Raw genomic sequence first — 24,232 nt, forward strand, 5'->3', positions numbered from 1 at the left:
GTGGGATGTCTCTTCCCCATCCTCCTTCCTCCTGTGGGATCTCTCCCCGATCCCACTTCCTCCTGCGGTATCTCTCGCTCCCATCCCCCTTCCTCCTGTGGGATCTCTCTTCCCCATCCCCTTATTCCTGTGGGATCTCTGTCTCCCATCCCCCCTTCCACCTCTGGGATCTCTCTTCCCCATCCCCTTCTCCTGTGGGATCTCTCGTCCCAATCCCCCTTCCTCCTTTGGGAACTCTCATCCCATCCCCCTTACTCCTGTGGGATCTCTCTTCCCCATTCCCCAATACCAGTGCGATCCCTCTTCACCGACACCCGTCCTCCGGTGGTTTCTCTCTCTCCCATCCCCCTTCCTCCTGTGGGATCTCTCTTCCCCATCCCCCTTCCTCCTGTGGGATCTCTCTTCCCCATCCCCCTTCCTCCTGTGGGATCTCTCTCTCCCATCCCCATTCCACCTCTGGGATCTCTCTTCCCCATCCCCCTTCCTCCTGTGGGATCTCTCGTCCCAATCCCCCTTCCTCCTGTGGGATCTCTCTTCCGCATCCCCCTTCCTCCTGGGGGATCTCTCTTCCCCATCCCCCTTCCACCTCTGGGATCTCTCTTCCCCATCCCCCTTCCTCCTGTGGGATCTCTCGTCCCAATCCCCCTTACTCCTGTGGGATCTCTCTTCCCCATACCCCTTCCTGCTTGGGGATCTCTCTCTCCCATCCCCCTTCCTCCTGTGGGATCTCTCTTCACCATCTCCCTTCATCCTGTGGAATCTCTCTTCCCCATCCCCCATGCTCCGGTGGAATGGCTGTCCCCCGTCGCCCTTACTCCTGTGGGATCTCTCTGCCCCATCCCCCATCCTCCGGTGGGATCTGTCACTCACATCCCCCTTCCTCCTGTGGGATCTCTCTTTCCCAGCACCCATCCTCCTCTGGGATGTCTTCCCCATCCCCCTTCCTCTGTGGGATCTCTCGTCCCAATCCCCCTTCCTCCTGTGGGAATTCTCATCCCCATCCCCCTTACTCCTGTGGGATGTCTCTTCCCCATCCCCCTTCCTCCTGTGGGATATCTCTTCCCCATCCCCCTTCCTCCTCTGGGATCTCTCTTCCCCATCCCCCTTCCTCCTGTGGAATCTCTCTTCCCCATCCCCCTTCCTCCTGTGGGATTCTCCACCATCCCCCTTCCTCCTGTGGTATCTCTCTCTCCCATCCCCCTTACTCCTGTGGGATTTACCTTCCCATCCCCTTCCTCCTGTGGGATATCTCTTTCCCATCCCCCTTCCTCCTGTGGGATCTCTCTTCCCCATCCCCCTTCCTCCTGTGGGATATCTCTCCCATCACCCTTCCTCCTGTGGGATCTCTTTCCCAACCACATTCCTCCTGTGGGATCCCTCTTCCCCATCGCCATTCCTCCTGCGGGTTCTCTTTTCCCCATCCTCCTTCCTCCTGTGGATTTCTCTTCCCCATCACACATCCACCTCTGGATCTCTCTTCCCCATTCCCTCCCTTCCAGAGATCTTCTTCCCTGTCCCCCATCCTCCTGGGACTCTCATCCCCATCCCCCTTACTCCTGTTGGATCTCTCTTCCCCATCCCCCTTCCTGCTTGGGGATCTCTCTCACCCCCCTTCCTCCTGGGTATCTCTCCCATCCCTCCTCCTGTGGACTTCTCTCCCCATCCCCCTTCCTCCCTTGGGACTTCTCTTCCCCATCCCCCTTCTCCTGATCTCTTCCCCATCCCCCTTCCTCCCTGTGGATCTCTCTTCCCATCCCCCTTCCTCCTGTGGATCTCCTCCCCCTCCACCTTTCCTCCCCTTCTCTCCACATCCCTCCTCCTTCCACTCTCCCACCCCCTCCTCCTGTGGATTTCCCTTCCCCATTCCCCTTCCTCCTCTGGGACTCTCTTCCCCATCCCCCTTCATCCTGTGACTCTCTTCCCCATCCCCCATCCTCCTGTGGGATCTCTCTTCCTCCTGTGGGTCCCTCTTTCCCTTCCCCCTTACTCCTCTGCGATGTCTTCCGCATTCCCCGTCCTCCTGTGGGATCTCTCTTCCCCATCCCCCTTCCTCCTGTGGGGTCTCTCTTCCCCATCCCCCTTCCTCCTGTGGGATCTCTCTTCCCCATCCCCTTCCTTGCGTGGGAACTCTCTCGCCCATCTCCCTTCATCCTGTGGAATCTCTCTTCCACATCCCCCATGCTCCGGTGGAATGGCTCTCCCCCCATCCCCCTTACTCCTGTGGGATCTCTCTGCCCCATCCCACATCCTCCGGTGGGATCTCTCTTCCCCATCCCCCTTCCTCCTGTGGGATCACTCCGCCATCCCCCTTCCTCCTGTGGGATCTCTCGTCCCAATCCCCCTTCCTCCTGGGGGAACTCTCATCCCCATCCCCCTTACTCCTGTGGGATGTCTCTTCCCCATCCTCCTTCCTCCTGTGGGATCTCTCCCCCGATCCCACTTCCTCTGCGGTATCTCTCGCTCCCATCCCCCTTCCTCCTGGTGGATCTCTCTTCCCCATCCCCCTTATTCCTGTGGATCTCTGTCTCCCATCCCCCTTCCACCTCTGGGATCTCTCTTCCCATCCCCCTTCCTCCTGTGGGATCTCTCGTCCCAATCCCCCTTCCTCCTTTGGGAACTCTCATCCCCATCCCTCTTACTCCTGTGGGATCTCTCTTCCCCATCCCCCCAATACCTGTGCGATCCCTCTTCACCGACACCCTTCCTCCGGTGGTTTCTCTCTCTCCCATCCCCCTTCCTCCTGTGGATCTCTCTTCCCCATCCCCCTTCCTCCTGTGGGATCTCTCTTCCCCATCCCCCTTCCTCCTGTGGGATCTCTCTCTCCCATCCCCCTTCCACCTCTGGGATCTCTCTTCCCCATCCCCCTTCCTCCTGTGGATCTCTCGTCCCAATCCCCCTTCCTCCTGTGGGATCTCTCTTCCGCATCCCCCTTCCTCCTGGGGGATCTCTCTTCCCCATCCCCCTTCCTCCTGTGGGATCTCTCTCTCCCATCCCCCTTCCACCTCTGGGATCTCTCTTCCCCATCCCCCTTCCTCCTGTGGGATCTCTCGTCCCAATCCCCTTCCTCCGGTGGTTTCTCTCTCTCCCATCCCCCTTACTCCTGTGGGATCTCTCTTCCCCATCCCCCTTCCTCCTGTGGGATCTCTCTTCCCCATCCCCCTTCCTCCTGTGGGATCTCTCTCTCCCATCCCCCTTCCACCTCTGGGATCTCTCTTCCCCATCCCCCTTCCTCCTGTGGGATCTCTCGTCCCAATCCCCCTTCCTCCTGTGGGATCTCTCTTCCGCATCCCCCTTCCTCCTGTGGGATCTCTCTTCCCCATCCCCCTTCCTGCTTGGGGATCTCTCTCTCCCACCCCCTTTCCTCCTGTGGTATCTCTCTCTCCCATCCCCCTACCTCCTGTGGGACTTCTCTTCCCCATCCCCCTTCCTCCTGTGGGATATCTCTTCCCATCCCCCTTCCTCCTCTGGATCTCTCTTCCCCATCCCCCTTCCTCCTGTGGAATCTCTCTTCCCCATCCCCCTTCCTCCTGTGGGATTCTCCACCATCCCCCTTCCTCCTGTGGTATCTCTCTCTCCCATCCCCCTTCCTCCTGTGGGATTTCCCCTTCCCCATTCCCCTTCCTCCTCTGGGATCTCTCTTCCCATCCCCCTTCATCCTGTGGAATCTCTCTTCCCCATCCCCCATCCTCCTGTGGGATCTCTCTTCCTCCTGTGGGTCCCTCTTTCCCTTCCCCCTTACTCCTCTGCGATGTCTTCCGCATTCCCCGTCCTCCTGTGGGATCTCTCTTCCCCATCCCCCTTCCTCCTGTGGGGTCTCTCTTCCCCATCCCCCTTCCTCCTGTGGGATCTCTCTTCCCATCCCCTTCCTTGCGTGGGATCTCTCTCGCCCATCTCCCTTCATCCTGTGGAATCTCTCTTCCACATCCCCCATGCTCCGGTGGAATGGCTCTCCCCCCATCCCCCTTACTCCTGTGGGATCTCTCTGCCCCATCCCACATCCTCCGGTGGGATCTCTCTTCCCCATCCCCCTTCCTCCTGTGGGATCACTCCGCCATCCCCCTTCCTCCTGTGGGATCTCTCGTCCCAATCCCCCTTCCTCCTGGGGGAACTCTCATCCCCATCCCCCTTACTCCTGTGGGATGTCTCTTCCCCATCCTCCTTCCTCCTGTGGGATCTCTCCCGATCCCACTTCCTCCTGCGGTATCTCTCGCCCATCCCCCTTCCTCCTGTGGGATCTCTCTTCCCCATCCCCCCTTATTCCTGTGGGATCTCTGTCTCCCATCCCCCTTCCACCTCTGGGATCTCTCTTCCCCATCCCCCTTCCTCCTGTGGGATCTCTCGTCCCAATCCCCCTTCCTCCGGTGGTTTCTCTCTCTCCCATCCCCCTTCCTCCTGTGGGATCTCTCTTCCCCATCCCCCTTCCTCCTGTGGGATCTCTCTTCCCCATCCCCCTTCCTCCTGTGGGATCTCTCTCTCTCCCATCCCCCTTCCACCTCTGGGATCTCTCTTCCCCATCCCCCTTCCTCCTGTGGATCTCTCGTCCCAATCCCCCTTCCTCCTGTGGTATCTCTCTCTCCCATCGCCCTTCCTCCTGTGGGATTTCCCTTCCCCATTCCCCTTCCTCCTCTGGGATCTCGCTTCTCCATCCCCCTTCATCCTGTGGAAACTCTCTTCCCCATCCCCCATCCTCCTGTGCGATCTCTCTTCCTCCTGTGGTCCTCTTTCCCTTCCCCCTTACTCCTGTGCGATGTCTTCCGCATTCCCCGTCCTCCTGTGGGATCTCTCTTCCCCATCCCCCTTCCACCTGTGGGGTCTCTCTTCCCCATCCCCCTTCCTCCTGTGGGATCTCTCTTCCCCATCCCCTTCCTTGCGTGGGATCTCTCTCGCCCATCTCACTTCATCCTGTGGAATCTCTCTTCCACATCCCCCATGCTCCGGTGGAATGGCTCTCCCCCATCCCCCTTACTCCTGTGGGATCTCTCCCCGATCCCACTTCCTCCTGCGGTATCTCTCGCTCCCATCCCCCTTCCTCCTGTGGGATCTCTCTTCCCCATCCCCCTTATTCCTGTGGGATCTCTGTCTCCCATCCCCCTTCCACCTCTGTGATCTCTCTTCCCCATCCCCCTTCCTCCTGTGGGATCTCTCGTCCCAATCCCCCTTCCTCCTGTGGGAACTCTCATCCCCATCCCCCTTACTCCTGTGGGATCTCTCTTCCCCATCCCCCCAATACCTGTGCGATCCCTCTTCACCGACACCCTTCCTCCGGTGGTTTCTCTCTCTCCCATCCCCCTTCCTCCTGTGGGATCTCTCTTCCCCATCCCCCTTCCTCCTGTGGATCTCTCTTCCCCATCCCCCTCCCTCCTGTGGAATCTCACTTCCGCATCCCCCTTCCTCCTGGGGGATCTCTCTTCCCCATCCCCCTTCCTCCTGTGGGATCTCTCTCTCCCATCCCCCTTCCACCTCTGGGATCACTATTCCCCATCCCACTTCCTCCTGTGGGATCTCTCGTCCCAATCCCCCTTACTCCTGTGGGATCTCTCTTCCCCATCCCCCTTCCTGCTTGGGGATCTCTCTCTCCCATCCCCCTTCCTCCTGTGGGATCTCTCTTCACCATCCCCCTTCCTCCTGTGGGATCTCTCTTCACCATCTCCCTTCATCCTGTGAAATCTCTCTTCCCCAAAACCCATGCTCCGGTGGAATGGCTCTCCCCCATCGCCCTTACACCTGTGGGATCTCTCTGCCCCATCCCCCATCCTCCGGTGGGATCTGTCCCTCACATCCCCCTTCCTCCTGTGGGATCTCTCTTTCCCAGCACCCATCCTCCTCTGGGATGTCTTCCCCATCCCCCTTCCTCCTGTGGGATCTCTCGTCCCAATCCCCCTTCCTCCTGTGGGAATTCTCATCCCCATCCCCCTTACTCCTGTGGGATGTCTCTTCCCCATCCCCCTTCCTCCTGTGGGATATCTCTTCTCCATCCCCCTTCCTCCTCTGGGATCTCTCTTCCCCATCCCCCTTCCTCCTGTGGAATCTCTCTTCCCCATCCCCCTTCCTCCTGTGGGATTCTCCACCATCCCCCTTCCTCCTGTGGTATCTCTCTCTCCCATCCCCCTTCCTCCTGTGGGATTTATCTTCCCCATCCCCCTTCCTCCTGTGGGATATCTCTTCCCCATCCCCCTTCCTCCTGTGGGATCTCTCTTCCCCATCCCCCTTCCTCCTGTGGGATTCTCTCTTCCCCATCCCCCTTCCTCCTGTGGGATCTCTCTTCCCCATCCCCCTTCCTCCTGTGGAATCTCACTTCCGCATCCCCCTTCCTCCTGGGGATCTCTCTTCCCCATCCCCCTTCCTCCTGTGGGATCTCTCTCTCCCATCCCCCTTCCACCTCTGGATCTCTCTTCCCCATCCCCCTTCCTCCTGTGGGATCTCTCGTCCCAATCCCCCTTACTCCTGTGGGATCTCTCTTCCCCATCCCCCTTCCTGCTTGGGGATCTCTCTCTCCCATCCCCCTTCCTCCTGTGGGATCTCTCTTCACCATCTCCCTTCATCCTGTGGAATCTCTCTTCCCCATCCCCCATGCTCCGGTGGAATGTCTCTCCCCCATCGCCCTTACTCCTGTGGGATATCTCTTCCCCATCACCCTTCCTCCTGTGGGATCTCTTTCCCAACCACATTCCTCCTGTGGGATCCCTCTTCCCCATCGCCATTCCTCCTGCGGGTTCTCTTTTCCCCATCCTCCTTCCTCCTGTGGGACTTCTCTTCCCCATCCCACATCCACCTCTGGGATCTCTCTTCCCCATTCCCCCTCCTTCTCAGAGATCTTTCTTCCCTGTCCCCCATCCTCCTGGGGAAATCTCATCCCCATCCCCCTTACTCCTGTGGGATCTCTCTTCCCCATCCCCCTTCCTGCTTGGGGATCTCTCTCTCCCACCCCCCTTCCTCCTGTGGTATCTCTCTCTCCCATCCCCCTACCTCCTGTGGGATTTCTCTTCCCCATCCCCCTTCCTCCTGTGGGATATCTCTTCCCCATCCCCCTTCCTCCTCTGGGATCTCTCTTCCCCATCCCCCTTCCTCCTGTGGAATCTCTCTTCCCCATCCCCCTTCCTCCTGTGGGATTCTCCACCATCCCCCTTCCTCCTGTGGTATCTCTCTCTCCCATCCCCCTTCCTCCTGTGGGATTTCCCTTCCCCATTCCCCTTCCTCCTCTGGGATCTCTCTCCCCATCCCCCTTCATCCTGTGGAATCTCTCTTCCCCATCCCCCATCCTCCTGTGGGATCTCTCGTCCTCCTGTGGGTCCCTCTTTCCCTTCCCCCTTACTCCTCTGCGATGTCTTCCGCATTCCCCGTCCTCCTGTGGGATCTCTCTTCCCCATCCCCCTTCCTCCTGTGGGGTCTCTCTTCCCCATCCCCCTTCCTCCTGTGGGATCTCTCTTCCCCATCCCCTTCCTTGCGTGGGATCTCTCTCGCCCATCTCCCTTCATCCTGTGGAATCTCTCTTCCACATCCCCCATGCTCCGGTGGAATGGCTCTCCCCCATCCCCCTTACTCCTGTGGGATCTCTCTGCCCCATCCCACATCCTCCGGTGGGATCTCTCTTCCCCATCCCCCTTCCTCCTGTGGGATCACTCCGCCATCCCCCTTCCTCCTGTGGGATCTCTCGTCCCAATCCCCCTTCCTCCTGGGGGAACTCTCATCCCCATCCCCCTTACTCCTGTGGGATGTCTCTTCCCCATCCTCCTTCCTCCTGTGGGATCTCTCCCCGATCCCACTTCCTCCTGCGGTATCTCTCGCTCCCATCCCCCTTCCTCCTGTGGGATCTCTCTTCCCCATCCCCCTTCCTCCTGTGGGATCTCTCTCTCCCATCCCCATTCCACCTCTGGGATCTCTCTTCCCCATCCCCCTTCCTCCTGTGGGATCTCTCGTCCCAATCCCCCTTCCTCCTGTGGGATCTCTCTTCCGCATCCCCCTTCCTCCTGGGGGATCTCTCTTCCCCATCCCCCTTCCACCTCTGGGATCTCTCTTCCCCATCCCCCTTCCTCCTGTGGGATCTCTCGTCCCAATCCCCCTTACTCCTGTGGGATCTCTCTTCCCCATACCCCTTCCTGCTTGGGGATCTCTCTCTCCCATCCCCCTTCCTCCTGTGGGATCTCTCTTCACCATCTCCCTTCATCCTGTGGAATCTCTCTTCCCCATCCCCCATGCTCCGGTGGAATGGCTGTCCCCCGTCGCCCTTACTCCTGTGGGATCTCTCTGCCCCATCCCCCATCCTCCGGTGGGATCTGTCACTCACATCCCCCTTCCTCCTGTGGGATCTCTCTTTCCCAGCACCCATCCTCCTCTGGGATGTCTTCCCCATCCCCCTTCCTCCTGTGGGATCTCTCGTCCCAATCCCCCTTCCTCCTGTGGGAATTCTCATCCCCATCCCCCTTACTCCTGTGGGATGTCTCTTCCCCATCCCCCTTCCTCCTGTGGGATATCTCTTCCCCATCCCCCTTCCTCCTCTGGGATCTCTCTTCCCCATCCCCCTTCCTCCTGTGGAATCTCTCTTCCCCATCCCCCTTCCTCCTGTGGGATTCTCCACCATCCCCCTTCCTCCTGTGGTATCTCTCTCTCCCATCCCCCTTACTCCTGTGGGATTTACCTTCCCCATCCCCCTTCCTCCTGTGGGATATCTCTTTCCCATCCCCCTTCCTCCTGTGGGATCTCTCTTCCCCATCCCCCTTCCTCCTGTGGGATATCTCTTCCCCATCACCCTTCCTCCTGTGGGATCTCTTTCCCAACCACATTCCTCCTGTGGGATCCCTCTTCCCCATCGCCATTCCTCCTGCGGGTTCTCTTTTCCCCATCCTCCTTCCTCCTGTGGGATTTCTCTTCCCCATCACACATCCACCTCTGGGATCTCTCTTCCCCATTCCCCCTCCTTCTCAGAGATCTTTCTTCCCTGTCCCCCATCCTCCTGGGGAACTCTCATCCCCATCCCCCTTACTCCTGTGGGATCTCTCTTCCCCATCCCCCTTCCTGCTTGGGGATCTCTCTCTCCCACCCCCCTTCCTCCTGTGGTATCTCTCTCTCCCATCCCCCTACCTCCTGTGGGACTTCTCTTCCCCATCCCCCTTCCTCCTGTGGGATATCTCTTCCCCATCCCCCTTACTCCTCTGGGATCTCTCTTCCCCATCCCCCTTCCTCCTGTGGAATCTCTCTTCCCCATCCCCCTTCCTCCTGTGGGATTCTCCACCATCCCCCTTCCTCCTGTGGTATCTCTCTCTCCCATCCCCCTTCCTCCTGTGGGATTTCCCTTCCCCATTCCCCTTCCTCCTCTGGGATCTCTCTTCCCCATCCCCCTTCATCCTGTGGAATCTCTCTTCCCCATCCCCCATCCTCCTGTGGGATCTCTCTTCCTCCTGTGGGTCCCTCTTTCCCTTCCCCCTTACTCCTCTGCGATGTCTTCCGCATTCCCCGTCCTCCTGTGGGATCTCTCTTCCCCATCCCCCTTCCTCCTGTGGGGTCTCTCTTCCCCATCCCCCTTCCTCCTGTGGGATCTCTCTTCCCCATCCCCTTCCTTGCGTGGGAACTCTCTCGCCCATCTCCCTTCATCCTGTGGAATCTCTCTTCCACATCCCCCATGCTCCGGTGGAATGGCTCTCCCCCATCCCCCTTACTCCTGTGGGATCTCTCTGCCCCATCCCACATCCTCCGGTGGGATCTCTCTTCCCCATCCCCCTTCCTCCTGTGGGATCACTCCGCCATCCCCCTTCCTCCTGTGGGATCTCTCGTCCCAATCCCCCTTCCTCCTGGGGGAACTCTCATCCCCATCCCCCTTACTCCTGTGGGATGTCTCTTCCCCATCCTCCTTCCTCCTGTGGGATCTCTCCCCGATCCCACTTCCTCCTGCGGTATCTCTCGCTCCCATCCCCCTTCCTCCTGTGGGATCTCTCTTCCCCATCCCCCTTATTCCTGTGGGATCTCTGTCTCCCATCCCCCTTCCACCTCTGGGATCTCTCTTCCCCATCCCCCTTCCTCCTGTGGGATCTCTCGTCCCAATCCCCCTTCCTCCTTTGGGAACTCTCATCCCCATCCCTCTTACTCCTGTGGGATCTCTCTTCCCCATCCCCCCAATACCTGTGCGATCCCTCTTCACCGACACCCTTCCTCCGGTGGTTTCTCTCTCTCCCATCCCCCTTCCTCCTGTGGGATCTCTCTTCCCCATCCCCCTTCCTCCTGTGGGATCTCTCTTCCCCATCCCCCTTCCTCCTGTGGGATCTCTCTCTCCCATCCCCCTTCCACCTCTGGGATCTCTCTTCCCCATCCCCCTTCCTCCTGTGGGATCTCTCGTCCCAATCCCCCTTCCTCCTGTGGGATCTCTCTTCCGCATCCCCCTTCCTCCTGGGGGATCTCTCTTCCCCATCCCCCTTCCTCCTGTGGGATCTCTCTCTCCCATCCCCCTTCCACCTCTGGGATCTCTCTTCCCCATCCCCCTTCCTCCTGTGGGATCTCTCGTCCCAATCCCCCTTCCTCCGGTGGTTTCTCTCTCTCCCATCCCCCTTACTCCTGTGGGATCTCTCTTCCCCATCCCCCTTCCTCCTGTGGGATCTCTCTTCCCCATCCCCCTTCCTCCTGTGGGATCTCTCTCTCCCATCCCCCTTCCACCTCTGGGATCTCTCTTCCCCATCCCCCTTCCTCCTGTGGGATCTCTCGTCCCAATCCCCCTTCCTCCTGTGGGATCTCTCTTCCGCATCCCCCTTCCTCCTGTGGGATCTCTCTTCCCCATCCCCCTTCCTGCTTGGGGATCTCTCTCTCCCACCCCCTTTCCTCCTGTGGTATCTCTCTCTCCCATCCCCCTACCTCCTGTGGGACTTCTCTTCCCCATCCCCCTTCCTCCTGTGGGATATCTCTTCCCCATCCCCCTTCCTCCTCTGGGATCTCTCTTCCCCATCCCCCTTCCTCCTGTGGAATCTCTCTTCCCCATCCCCCTTCCTCCTGTGGGATTCTCCACCATCCCCCTTCCTCCTGTGGTATCTCTCTCTCCCATCCCCCTTCCTCCTGTGGGATTTCCCTTCCCCATTCCCCTTCCTCCTCTGGGATCTCTCTTCCCCATCCCCCTTCATCCTGTGGAATCTCTCTTCCCCATCCCCCATCCTCCTGTGGGATCTCTCTTCCTCCTGTGGGTCCCTCTTTCCCTTCCCCCTTACTCCTCTGCGATGTCTTCCGCATTCCCCGTCCTCCTGTGGGATCTCTCTTCCCCATCCCCCTTCCTCCTGTGGGGTCTCTCTTCCCCATCCCCCTTCCTCCTGTGGGATCTCTCTTCCCCATCCCCTTCCTTGCGTGGGATCTCTCTCGCCCATCTCCCTTCATCCTGTGGAATCTCTCTTCCACATCCCCCATGCTCCGGTGGAATGGCTCTCCCCCATCCCCCTTACTCCTGTGGGATCTCTCTGCCCCATCCCACATCCTCCGGTGGGATCTCTCTTCCCCATCCCCCTTCCTCCTGTGGGATCACTCCGCCATCCCCCTTCCTCCTGTGGGATCTCTCGTCCCAATCCCCCTTCCTCCTGGGGGAACTCTCATCCCCATCCCCCTTACTCCTGTGGGATGTCTCTTCCCCATCCTCCTTCCTCCTGTGGGATCTCTCCCCGATCCCACTTCCTCCTGCGGTATCTCTCGCCCATCCCCCTTCCTCCTGTGGGATCTCTCTTCCCCATCCCCCTTATTCCTGTGGGATCTCTGTCTCCCATCCCCCTTCCACCTCTGGGATCTCTCTTCCCCATCCCCCTTCCTCCTGTGGGATCTCTCGTCCCAATCCCCCCTTCCTCCGGTGGTTTCTCTCTCTCCCATCCCCCTTCCTCCTGTGGGATCTCTCTTCCCCATCCCCCTTCCTCCTGTGGGATCTCTCTTCCCCATCCCCCTTCCTCCTGTGGGATCTCTCTCTCCCATCCCCCTTCCACCTCTGGGATCTCTCTTCCCCATCCCCCTTCCTCCTGTGGGATCTCTCGTCCCAATCCCCCTTCCTCCTGTGGTATCTCTCTCTCCCATCGCCCTTCCTCCTGTGGGATTTCCCTTCCCCATTCCCCTTCCTCCTCTGGGATCTCGCTTCTCCATCCCCCTTCATCCTGTGGAAACTCTCTTCCCCATCCCCCATCCTCCTGTGCGATCTCTCTTCCTCCTGTGGGTCCCTCTTTCCCTTCCCCCTTACTCCTGTGCGATGTCTTCCGCATTCCCCGTCCTCCTGTGGGATCTCTCTTCCCCATCCCCCTTCCACCTGTGGGGTCTCTCTTCCCCATCCCCCTTCCTCCTGTGGGATCTCTCTTCCCCATCCCCTTCCTTGCGTGGGATCTCTCTCGCCCATCTCACTTCATCCTGTGGAATCTCTCTTCCACATCCCCCATGCTCCGGTGGAATGGCTCTCCCCCATCCCCCTTACTCCTGTGGGATCTCTCCCCGATCCCACTTCCTCCTGCGGTATCTCTCGCTCCCATCCCCCTTCCTCCTGTGGGATCTCTCTTCCCCATCCCCTTATTCCTGTGGGATCTCTGTCTCCCATCCCCCTTCCACCTCTGTGATCTCTCTTCCCCATCCCCCTTCCTCCTGTGGGATCTCTCGTCCCAATCCCCCTTCCTCCTGTGGGAACTCTCATCCCCATCCCCCTTACTCCTGTGGGATCTCTCTTCCCCATCCCCCCCAATACCTGTGCGATCCCTCTTCACCGACACCCTTCCTCCGGTGGTTTCTCTCTCTCCCATCCCCCTTCCTCCTGTGGGATCTCTCTTCCCCATCCCCCTTCCTCTGTGGGATCTCTCTTCCCCATCCCCCCTCCCTCCTGTGGAATCTCACTTCCGCATCCCCCTTCCTCCTGGGGGATCTCTCTTCCCCCATCCCCCTTCCTCCTGTGGGATCTCTCTCTCCCATCCCCCTTCCACCTCTGGGATCACTATTCCCCATCCCACTTCCTCCTGTGGGATCTCTCGTCCCAATCCCCCTTACTCCTGTGGGATCTCTCTTCCCCATCCCCCTTCCTGCTTGGGGATCTCTCTCTCCCATCCCCCTTCCTCCTGTGGGATCTCTCTTCACCATCCCCCTTCCTCCTGTGGGATCTCTCTTCACCATCTCCCTTCATCCTGTGAAATCTCTCTTCCCCAAAACCCATGCTCCGGTGGAATGGCTCTCCCCCATCGCCCTTACACCTGTGGGATCTCTCTGCCCCATCCCCCATCCTCCGGTGGGATCTGTCCCTCACATCCCCCTTCCTCCTGTGGGATCTCTCTTTCCCAGCACCCATCCTCCTCTGGGATGTCTTCCCCATCCCCCTTCCTCCTGTGGGATCTCTCGTCCCAATCCCCCTTCCTCCTGTGGGAATTCTCATCCCCATCCCCCTTACTCCTGTGGGATGTCTCTTCCCCATCCCCCTTCCTCCTGTGGGATATCTCTTCTCCATCCCCCTTCCTCCTCTGGGATCTCTCTTCCCCATCCCCCTTCCTCCTGTGGAATCTCTCTTCCCCATCCCCCTTCCTCCTGTGGGATTCTCCACCATCCCCCTTCCTCCTGTGGTATCTCTCTCTCCCATCCCCCTTCCTCCTGTGGGATTTATCTTCCCCATCCCCCTTCCTCCTGTGGGATATCTCTTCCCCATCCCCCTTCCTCCTGTGGGATCTCTCTTCCCCATCCCCCTTCCTCCTGTGGGATCTCTCTTCCCATCCCCCTTCCTCCTGTGGGATCTCTCTTCCCCATCCCCCTTCCTCCTGTGGAATCTCACTTCCGCATCCCCCTTCCTCCTGGGGGATCTCTCTTCCCCATCCCCCTTCCTCCTGTGGGATCTCTCTCTCCCATCCCCCTTCCACCTCTGGGATCTCTCTTCCCCATCCCCCTTCCTCCTGTGGGATCTCTCGTCCCAATCCCCCTTACTCCTGTGGGATCTCTCTTCCCCATCCCCCTTCCTGCTTGGGGATCTCTCTCTCCCATCCCCCTTCCTCCTGTGGGATCTCTCTTCACCATCTCCCTTCATCCTGTGGAATCTCTCTTCCCCATCCCCCATGCTCCGGTGGAATGTCTCTCCCCCATCGCCCTTACTCCTGTGGGATATCTCTTCCCCATCACCCTTCCTCCTGTGGGATCTCTTTCCCAACCACATTCCTCCTGTGGGATCCCTCTTCCCCATCGCCATTCCTCCTGCGGGTTCTCTTTTCCCCATCCTCCTTCCTCCTGTGGGACTTCTCTTCCCCATCCCACATCCACCTCTGGGATCTCTCTTCCCCATTCCCCCTCCTTCTCAGAGATCTTTCTTCCCTGTCCCCCATCCTCCTGGGGAAATCTCATCCCCATCCCCCTTACTCCTGTGGGATCTCTCTTCCCCATCCCCCTTCCTGCTTGGGGATCTCTCTCTCCCACCCCCCTTCCTCCTGTGGTATCTCTCTCTCCCATCCCCCTACCTCCTGTGGGATTTCTCTTCCCCATCCCCCTTCCTCCTGTGGGATATCTCTTCCCCATCCCCCTTCCTCCTCTGGGATCTCTCTTCCCCATCCCCCTTCCTCCTGTGGAATCTCTCTTCCCCATCCCCCTTCCTCCTGTGGGATTCTCCACCATCCCCCTTCCTCCTGTGGTATCTCTCTCTCCCATCCCCCTTCCTCCTGTGGGATTTCCCTTCCCCATTCCCCTTCCTCCTCTGGGACCTCTCTTCCCCATCCCCCTTCATCCTGTGGAATCTCTCTTCCCCATCCCCCATCCTCCTGTGGGATCTCTCGTCCTCCTGTGGGTCCCTCTTTCCCTTCCCCCTTACTCCTCTGCGATGTCTTCCGCATTCCCCGTCCTCCTGTGGGATCTCTCTTCCCCATCCCCCTTCCTCCTGTGGGGTCTCTCTTCCCCATCCCCCTTCCTCCTGTGGGATCTCTCTTCCCCATCCCCTTCCTTGCGTGGGATCTCTCTCGCCCATCTCCCTTCATCCTGTGGAATCTCTCTTCCACATCCCCCATGCTCCGGTGGAATGGCTCTCCCCCATCCCCCTTACTCCTGTGGGATCTCTCTGCCCCATCCCACATCCTCCGGTGGGATCTCTCTTCCCCATCCCCCTTCCTCCTGTGGGATCACTCCGCCATCCCCCTTCCTCCTGTGGGATCTCTCGTCCCAATCCCCCTTCCTCCTGGGGGAACTCTCATCCCCATCCCCCTTACTCCTGTGGGATGTCTCTTCCCCATCCTCCTTCCTCCTGTGGGATCTCTCCCCGATCCCACTTCCTCCTGCGGTATCTCTCGCTCCCATCCCCCTTCCTCCTGTGGGATCTCTCTTCCCCATCCCCCTTATTCCTGTGGGATCTCTGTCTCCCATCCCCCTTCCACCTCTGGGATCTCTCTTCCCCATCCCCCTTCCTCCTGTGGGATCTCTCGTCCCAATCCCCCTTCCTCCTTTGGGAACTCTCATCCCCATCCCCCTTACTCCTGTGGGATCTCTCTTCCCCATCCCCCCAATACCAGTGCGATCCCTCTTCACCGACACCCTTCCTCCGGTGGTTTCTCTCTCTCCCATCCCCCTTCCTCCTGTGGGATCTCTCTTCCCCATCCCCCTTCCTCCTGTGGGATCTCTCTTCCCCATCCCCCTTCCTCCTGTGGGATCTCTCTCTCCCATCCCCATTCCACCTCTGGGATCTCTCTTCCCCATCCCCCTTCCTCCTGTGGGATCTCTCGTCCCAATCCCCCTTCCTCCTGTGGGATCTCTCTTCCGCATCCCCCTTCCTCCTGGGGGATCTCTCTTCCCCATCCCCCTTCCACCTCTGGGAACTCTCTTCCCCATCCCCCTTCCTCCTGTGGGATCTCTCGTCCCAATCCCCCTTACTCCTGTGGGATCTCTCTTCCCCATACCCCTTCCTGCTTGGGGATCTCTCTCTCCCATCCCCCTTCCTCCTGTGGGATCTCTCTTCACCATCTCCCTTCATCCTGTGGAATCTCTCTTCCCCATCCCCCATGCTCCGGTGGAATGGCTGTCCCCCGTCGCCCTTACTCCTGTGGGATCTCTCTGCCCCATCCCCCATCCTCCGGTGGGATCTGTCACTCACATCCCCCTTCCTCCTGTGGGATCTCTCTTTCCCAGCACCCATCCTCCTCTGGGATGTCTTCCCCATCCCCCTTCCTCCTGTGGGATCTCTCGTCCCAATCCCCCTTCCTCCTGTGGGAATTCTCATCCCCATCCCCCTTACTCCTGTGGGATGTCTCTTCCCCATCCCCCTTCCTCCTGTGGGATATCTCTTCCCCATCCCCCTTCCTCCTCTGGGATCTCTCTTCCCCATCCCCCTTCCTCCTGTGGAATCTCTCTTCCCCATCCCCCTTCCTCCTGTGGGATTCTCCACCATCCCCCTTCCTCCTGTGGTATCTCTCTCTCCCATCCCCCTTACTCCTGTGGGATTTACCTTCCCCATCCCCCTTCCTCCTGTGGGATATCTCTTTCCCATCCCCCTTCCTCCTGTGGGATCTCTCTTCCCCATCCCCCTTCCTCCTGTGGGATATCTCTTCCCCATCACCCTTCCTCCTGTGGGATCTCTTTCCCAACCACATTCCTCCTGTGGGATCCCTCTTCCCCATCGCCATTCCTCCTGCGGGTTCTCTTTTCCCCATCCTCCTTCCTCCTGTGGGATTTCTCTTCCCCATCACACATCCACCTCTGGGATCTCTCTTCCCCATTCCCCCTCCTTCTCAGAGATCTTTCTTCCCTGTCCCCCATCCTCCTGGGGAACTCTCATCCCCATCCCCCTTACTCCTGTGGGATCTCTCTTCCCCATCCCCCTTCCTGCTTGGGGATCTCTCTCTCCCACCCCCCTTCCTCCTGTGGTATCTCTCTCTCCCATCCCCCTACCTCCTGTGGGACTTCTCTTCCCCATCCCCCTTCCTCCTGTGGGATATCTCTTCCCCATCCCCCTTACTCCTCTGGGATCTCTCTTCCCCATCCCCCTTCCTCCTGTGGAATCTCTCTTCCCCATCCCCCTTCCTCCTGTGGGATTCTCCACCATCCCCCTTCCTCCTGTGGTATCTCTCTCTCCCATCCCCCTTCCTCCTGTGGGATTTCCCTTCCCCATTCCCCTTCCTCCTCTGGGATCTCTCTTCCCCATCCCCCTTCATCCTGTGGAATCTCTCTTCCCCATCCCCCATCCTCCTGTGGGATCTCTCTTCCTCCTGTGGGTCCCTCTTTCCCTTCCCCCTTACTCCTCTGCGATGTCTTCCGCATTCCCCGTCCTCCTGTGGGATCTCTCTTCCCCATCCCCCTTCCTCCTGTGGGGTCTCTCTTCCCCATCCCCCTTCCTCCTGTGGGATCTCTCTTCCCCATCCCCTTCCTTGCGTGGGAACTCTCTCGCCCATCTCCCTTCATCCTGTGGAATCTCTCTTCCACATCCCCCATGCTCCGGTGGAATGGCTCTCCCCCATCCCCCTTACTCCTGTGGGATCTCTCTGCCCCATCCCACATCCTCCGGTGGGATCTCTCTTCCCCATCCCCCTTCCTCCTGTGGGATCACTCCGCCATCCCCCTTCCTCCTGTGGGATCTCTCGTCCCAATCCCCCTTCCTCCTGGGGGAACTCTCATCCCCAACCCCCTTACTCCTGTGGGATGTCTCTTCCCCATCCTCCTTCCTCCTGTGGGATCTCTCCCCGATCCCACTTCCTCCTGCGGTATCTCTCGCTCCCATCCCCCTTCCTCCTGTGGGATCTCTCTTCCCCATCCCCCTTATTCCTGTGGGATCTCTGTCTCCCATCCCCCTTCCACCTCTGGGATCTCTCTTCCCCATCCCCCTTCCTCCTGTGGGATCTCTCGTCCCAATCCCCCTTCCTCCTTTGGGAACTCTCATCCTCATCCCCCTTACTCCTGTGGGATCTCTCTTCCCCATCCCCCCAATACCTGTGCGATCCCTCTTCACCGACACCCTTCCTCCGGTGGTTTCTCTCTCTCCCATCCCCCTTCCTCCTGTGGGATCTCTCTTCCCCATCCCCCTTCCTCCTGTGGGATCTCTCTTCCCCATCCCCCTTCCTCCTGTGGGAGCTCTCTCTCCCATACCCCTTCCACCTCTGGGATCTCTCTTCCCCATCCCCCTTCCTCCTGTGGGATCTCTCGTCCCAATCCCCCTTCCTCCTGTGGGATCTCTCTTCCGCATCCCCCTTCCTCCTGGGGGATCTCTCTTCCCCATCCCCCTTCCTCCTGTGGGATCTCTCTCTCCCATCCCCCTTCCACCTCTGGGATCTCTCTTCCCCATCCCCCTTCCTCCTGTGGGATCTCTCGTCCCAATCCCCCTTCCTCCGGTGGTTTCTCTCTCTCCCATCCCCCTTACTCCTGTGGGATCTCTCTTCCCCATCCCCCTTCCTCCTGTGGGATCTCTCTTCCCCATCCCCCTTCCTCCTGTGGGATCTCTCTCTCCCATCCCCCTTCCACCTCTGGGATCTCTCTTCCCCATCCCCCTTCCTCCTGTGGGATCTCTCGTCCCAATCCCCCTTCCTCCTGTGGGATCTCTCTTCCGCATCCCCCTTCCTCCTGTGGGATCTCTCTTCCCCATCCCCCTTCCTGCTTGGGGATCTCTCTCTCCCACCCCCTTTCCTCCTGTGGTATCTCTCTCTCCCATCCCCCTACCTCCTGTGGGACTTCTCTTCCCCATCCCCCTTCCTCCTGTGGGATATCTCTTCCCCATCCCCCTTCCTCCTCTGGGATCTCTCTTCCCCATCCCCCTTCCTCCTGTGGAATCTCTCTTCCCCATCCCCCTTCCTCCTGTGGGATTCTCCACCATCCCCCTTCCTCCTGTGGTATCTCTCTCTCCCATCCCCCTTCCTCCTGTGGGATTTCCCTTCCCCATTCCCCTTCCTCCTCTGGGATCTCTCTTCCCCATCCCCCTTCATCCTGTGGAATCTCTCTTCCCCATCCCCCATCCTCCTGTGGGATCTCTCTTCCTCCTGTGGGTCCCTCTTTCCCTTCCCCCTTACTCCTCTGCGATGTCTTCCGCATTCCCCGTCCTCCTGTGGGATCTCTCTTCCCCATCCCCCTTCCTCCTGTGGGGTCTCTCTTCCCCATCCCCCTTCCTCCTGTGGGATCTCTCTTCCCCATCCCCTTCCTTGCGTGGGATCTCTCTCGCCCATCTCCCTTCATCCTGTGGAATCTCTCTTCCACATCCCCCATGCTCCGGTGGAATGGCTCTCCCCCATCCCCCTTACTCCTGTGGGATCTCTCTGCCCCATCCCACATCCTCCGGTGGGATCTCTCTTCCCCATCCCCCTTCCTCCTGTGGGATCACTCCGCCATCCCCCTTCCTCCTGTGGGATCTCTCGTCCCAATCCCCCTTCCTCCTGGGGGAACTCTCATCCCCATCCCCCTTACTCCTGTGGGATGTCTCTTCCCCATCCTCCTTCCTCCTGTGGGATCTCTCCCCGATCCCACTTCCTCCTGCGGTATCTCTCGCCCATCCCCCTTCCTCCTGTGGGATCTCTCTTCCCCATCCCCCTTATTCCTGTGGGATCTCTGTCTCCCATCCCCCCTTCCACCTCTGGGATCTCTCTTCCCCATCCCCCTTCCTCCTGTGGGATCTCTCGTCCCAATCCCCCTTCCTCCGGTGGTTTCTCTCTCTCCCATCCCCCTTCCTCCTGTGGGATCTCTCTTCCCCATCCCCCTTCCTCCTGTGGGATCTCTCTTCCCCATCCCCCTTCCTCCTGTGGGATCTCTCTCTCCCATCCCCCTTCCACCTCTGGGATCTCTCTTCCCCATCCCCCTTCCTCCTGTGGGATCTCTCGTCCCAATCCCCCTTCCTCCTGTGGGATCTCTCTTCCGCATCCCCCTTCCTCCTGGGGGAACTCTCTTCCCCATCCCCCTTCCTCCTGTGGGATCTCTCTCTCCCATCCCCCTTCCACCTCTGGGATCTCTCTTCCCCATCCCCCTTCCTCCTGTGGGATCTCTCGTCCCAATCCCCCTTACTCCTGTGGGATCTCTCTTCCCCATACCCCTTCCTGCTTGGGGATCTCTCTCTCCCATCCCCCTTCCTCCTGTGGGATCTCTCTTCACCATCTCCCTTCATCCTGTGGAATCTCTCTTCCCCATCCCCCATGCTCCGGTGGAATGGCTCTCCCCCGTCGCCCTTACTCCTGTGGGATCTCTCTGCCCCATCCCCCATCCTCCGGTGGGATCTGTCACTCACATCCCCCTTCCTCCTGTGGGATCTCTCTTTCGCAGCACCCATCCTCCTCTGGGATGTCTTCCCCATCCCCCTTCCTCCTGTGGGATCTCTCGTCCCAATCCCCCTTCCTCCTGTGGGAATTCTCATCCCCATCCCCCTTACTCCTGTGGGATGTCTCTTCCCCATCCCCCTTCCTCCTGTGGGATATCTCTTCCCCATCCCCCTTCCTCCTCTGGGATCTCTCTTCCCCATCCCCCTTCCTCCTGTGGAATCTCTCTTCCCCATCCCCCTTCCTCCTGTGGGATTCTCCACCATCCCCCTTCCTCCTGTGGTATCTCTCTCTCCCATCCCCCTTACTCCTGTGGGATTTACCTTCCCCATCCCCCTTCCTCCTGTGGGATATCTCTTCCCCATCCCCCTTCCTCCTGTGGGATCTCTCTTCCCCATCCCCCTTCCTCCTGTGGGATATCTCTTCCCCATCACCCTTCCTCCTGTGGGATCTCTTTCCCAACCACATTCCTCCTGTGGGATCCCTCTTCCCCATCGCCATTCCTCCTGCGGGTTCTCTTTTCCCCATCCTCCTTCCTCCTGTGGGATTTCTCTTCCCCATCCCACATCCACCTCTGGGATCTCTCTTCCCCATTCCCCCTCCTTCTCAGAGATCTTTCTTCCCTGTCCCCCATCCTCCTGGGGAACTCTCATCCCCATCCCCCTTACTCCTGTGGGATCTCTCTTCCCCATCCCCCTTCCTGCTTGGGGATCTCTCTCTCCCACCCCCCTTCCTCCTGTGGTATCTCTCTCTCCCATCCCCCTACCTCCTGTGGGACTTCTCTTCCCCATCCCCCTTCCTCCTGTGGGATATCTCTTCCCCATCCCCCTTCCTCCTCTGGGATCTCTCTTCCCCATCCCCCTTCCTCCTGTGGAATCTCTCTTCCCCATCCCCCTTCCTCCTGTGGGATTCTCCACCATCCCCCTTCCTCCTGTGGTATCTCTCTCTCCCATCCCCCTTCCTCCTGTGGGATTTCCCTTCCCCATTCCCCTTCCTCCTCTGGAATCTCTCTTCCCCATCCCCCTTCCTCCTGTGGGATTCTCCACCATCCCCCTTCCTCCTGTGGTATCTCTCTCTCCCATCCCCCTTCCTCCTGTGGGATTTCCCTTCCCCATTCCCCTTCCTCCTCTGGGATCTCTCTTCCCCATCCCCCTTCCTCCTGTGGAATCTCTCTTCCCCATCCCCCATCCTCCTGTGGGATCTCTCTTCCTCCTGTGGGTCCCTCTTTCCCTTCCCGCTTACTCCTCTGCGATGTCTTCCGCATTCCCCGTCCTCCTGTGGGATCTCTCTTCCCCATCCCCCTTCCTCCTGTGGGATCTCTCTTCCCCATCCCCCTTCCTCCTGTGGGATCTCTCTTCCCCATCCCCTTCCTTGCGTGGGATCTCTCTCGCCCATCTCCCTTCATCCTGTGGAATCTCTCTTCCACATCCCCCATGCTCCGGTGGAATGGCTCTCCCCCATCCCCCTTACTCCTGTGGGATCTCTCTGCCCCATCCCACATCCCCCGGTGGGATCTCTCTTCCCCATCCCCCTTCCTCCTGTGGGATCACTCCGCCATCCCCCTTCCTCCTGTGGGATCACTCCGCCATCCCCCTTCCTCCTGCGGTATATCTCGTCCCAATCCCCCTTCCTCCTGTGGGAACTCTCATCCCCATCCCCCTTATTCCTGTGGGATCTCTGTCTCCCATCCCCCTTCCACCTCTGGGATCTCTCTTCCCCATCCCCCTTCCTCCTGTGGGATCTCTCGTCCCAATCCCCCTTCCTCCTGTGGGAACTCTCATCCCCATCCCCCTTACTCCTGTGGGATCTCTCTTCCCCATCCCCCCAATACCTGTGCGATCCCTCTTCTCCGACACCCTTCCTCCGGTGGTTTCTCTCTCTCCCATCCCCCTTCCTCCTGTGGGATCTCTCTTCCCCATCCCCCTTCCTCCTGTGGGATCTCTCTTCCCCTTCCCCCTTCCTCCTGTGGGATCTCTCTTCCCCATCCCCCTTCCTCCTGTGGAATCTCACTTCCGCATCCCCCTTCCTCCTGGGGGATCTCTCTTCCCCATCCCCCTTCCTCCTGTGGGATCTCTCTCTCCCATCCCCCTTCCACCTCTGGGATCTCTCTTCCCAATCCCCCTTACTCCTGTGCGATCTCTCTTCCCCATCCCCCTTCCTGCTTGGGGATCTCTCTCTCCCATCCCCCTTCATCCTGTGGAATCTCTCTTCCCCATCCCCCATGCTCCGGTGGAATGGCTCTCCCCCATCGCCCTTACTCCTGTGGGATCTCTCTGCCCCATCCCCCATCCTCCGGTGGGATCTGTCCCTCACATCCCCCTTCCTGCTGTGGGATCTCTCTTTCCCATTACCCATCCTCCTCTGGGATGTCTTCCCCATCCCCCTTCCTCCTGTGGGTTTCTCCTCCATCCCCCTTCCTCCTGTGGTATCTCTCTCTCCCATCCCCCTTCCACCGGTGGTATCTCTCTCTCCCATCCCCCTTCCTCCTGTGGGATCTCTCTTCTCCATCCCCCTTCCTCCTGTGGGATCTCTCTTCCCCATCCCCCTTCCTCCTGTGGAATCTCTACCCCATCCACCTTACTCCATTGTGATCTCTCTTTCCCATCCATCTTCCTCCTGTTGGATCTCTCTTCCGCATCCCTTTAGCTCGGGTGGGTCTATTTCAAAATGTCCCATTGCCATTTCTGCATTTCGGTCACGAACACTTCTCTCTGCATCGGGGAATGGGACAGAATATGTGGAGTTTACAGGGTCACACCGACAAACTAATTTAGTGACATTTGGCGAATACCCTGGAGCTGGGCAGTGAGGGTCATTGACAGTTATGGGAACTCCGATCCGTGATATACTGAAGATTTTAATGTTTCCTGAAATATCCGAGTGAGAGAAATTCCCCCAGACCCACCTTTTGAATCACTTTGTTCATGAATCTGTCTGTTTGTGTTTAGACTTGGGCGGAATGAACTGGGAGATTCAGGAGTGAAACTGGTGTCTGCGGCTCTGAGGAACACGGAGTGTAACATACAGAAACTGGAGTAAGTACCAGACTGTGGGAGTTTATGTTTACAGTCACTGGGTGTCTGACACGGAATATTAACGTGATCAGTAGAAACAAAGAAAACATAGAAAACATACAGCACAATACAGGCTCTTCGGCCCACAGCGCTGTGCTGAACATGTTTCTACCTTAGAATTACCTCGGTTTTACCCATAGCCCTCCATATTTCTAAGCTCCATGTAGCCATCCTGGAGTTAAAAGATCCGATCGTTTTCGCCTCCACCACCGCCGCCAGCAGCCCATTCCACGCACTCACCACTGTCTGTGTAAAAAAACTTACCCCTGACATCTCCTCTGTAGCTACTTCCAAGCACCTTAAAACTATGCCCTTTCGTGCTAACCATTTCAGCCCTGGGGAAAAGCCTCTGACTATCCACATGATCAATGCCTCATTATCTTGTACACCTTTATCAAATCACATCTCATCCTCCGTCACTCCAAGAGAAAAGGCCGACTTCACTCAATCTATTCTCATAAGGCATGCTCCCCAATCCTGGCAAAATCCTTGTAAATCTCTTCTGCAAACTTTCTATCGTTTCCATGTCCTTCCTATAGTGAGGTGACCAGAATTGAGCACAGTACTCCAAGTGGGGTTTGATCAGGGTCCTATATAGCTGCAACATATAACCATAACAGCACGGAAACAGGCCATGTTGGCCCTTGTAGTCCGTGCTGAACGCTTACTCTCACCTAGTCCCACCGACCTGCACTCAGCCTATAACCCTCCATTCCTTTCCTGTCCATATATCTATGCAATTTTACTTTATATGACAATACCGAACCTGCCTCTACCACTTCTACTGGAAGCTCATTCCATACAGCTCCCAATCTCTGAGTAAAGAAATTCCCCCTCGTGTTACCCCTAAACTTTTGCCTCCTATCATGTCCTCTTATTTGAATCTCCCCTACTCTCAATGGAAAAATCCTATCCACGTCAACTCGATCTATACCTCTCATAACCTCTCAACTCTTAAACATTACCTCTCGACACTTAAACTCAATCCCACGACTAATG

The 24,232-nt window shown here is 58.4% G+C and overlaps 3 protein-coding genes across 3 annotated transcripts in view; all 3 read left to right on the forward strand.

Annotated features, from left to right (window-relative positions):
* Nucleotides 1–24,232, forward strand: part of LOC140721392 (uncharacterized) — a 1,266,977-nt gene that overhangs the window by 1,032,452 nt on the left and 210,293 nt on the right. The window lies entirely within an intron of this gene.
* LOC140721387 (NACHT, LRR and PYD domains-containing protein 12-like) overlaps nt 1–24,232 on the forward strand; it is a 469,945-nt gene that overhangs the window by 218,457 nt on the left and 227,256 nt on the right. The gene's annotated exons all lie outside the window — the stretch shown is intronic.
* LOC140721338 (NACHT, LRR and PYD domains-containing protein 3-like) overlaps nt 1–24,232 on the forward strand; it is a 126,055-nt gene that overhangs the window by 95,987 nt on the left and 5,836 nt on the right. Inside the window, exon 6 of the mRNA XM_073036181.1 lies at nt 23,108–23,194. Coding sequence (XP_072892282.1) covers nt 23,108–23,194 — 87 coding nt within the window. The remainder of the gene's footprint in view (nt 1–23,107; nt 23,195–24,232) is intronic.

This window comes from Hemitrygon akajei, unplaced genomic scaffold, assembly GCF_048418815.1.
Source record: "Hemitrygon akajei unplaced genomic scaffold, sHemAka1.3 Scf000054, whole genome shotgun sequence".
Classification (NCBI taxonomy): domain Eukaryota; kingdom Metazoa; phylum Chordata; class Chondrichthyes; order Myliobatiformes; family Dasyatidae; genus Hemitrygon; species Hemitrygon akajei.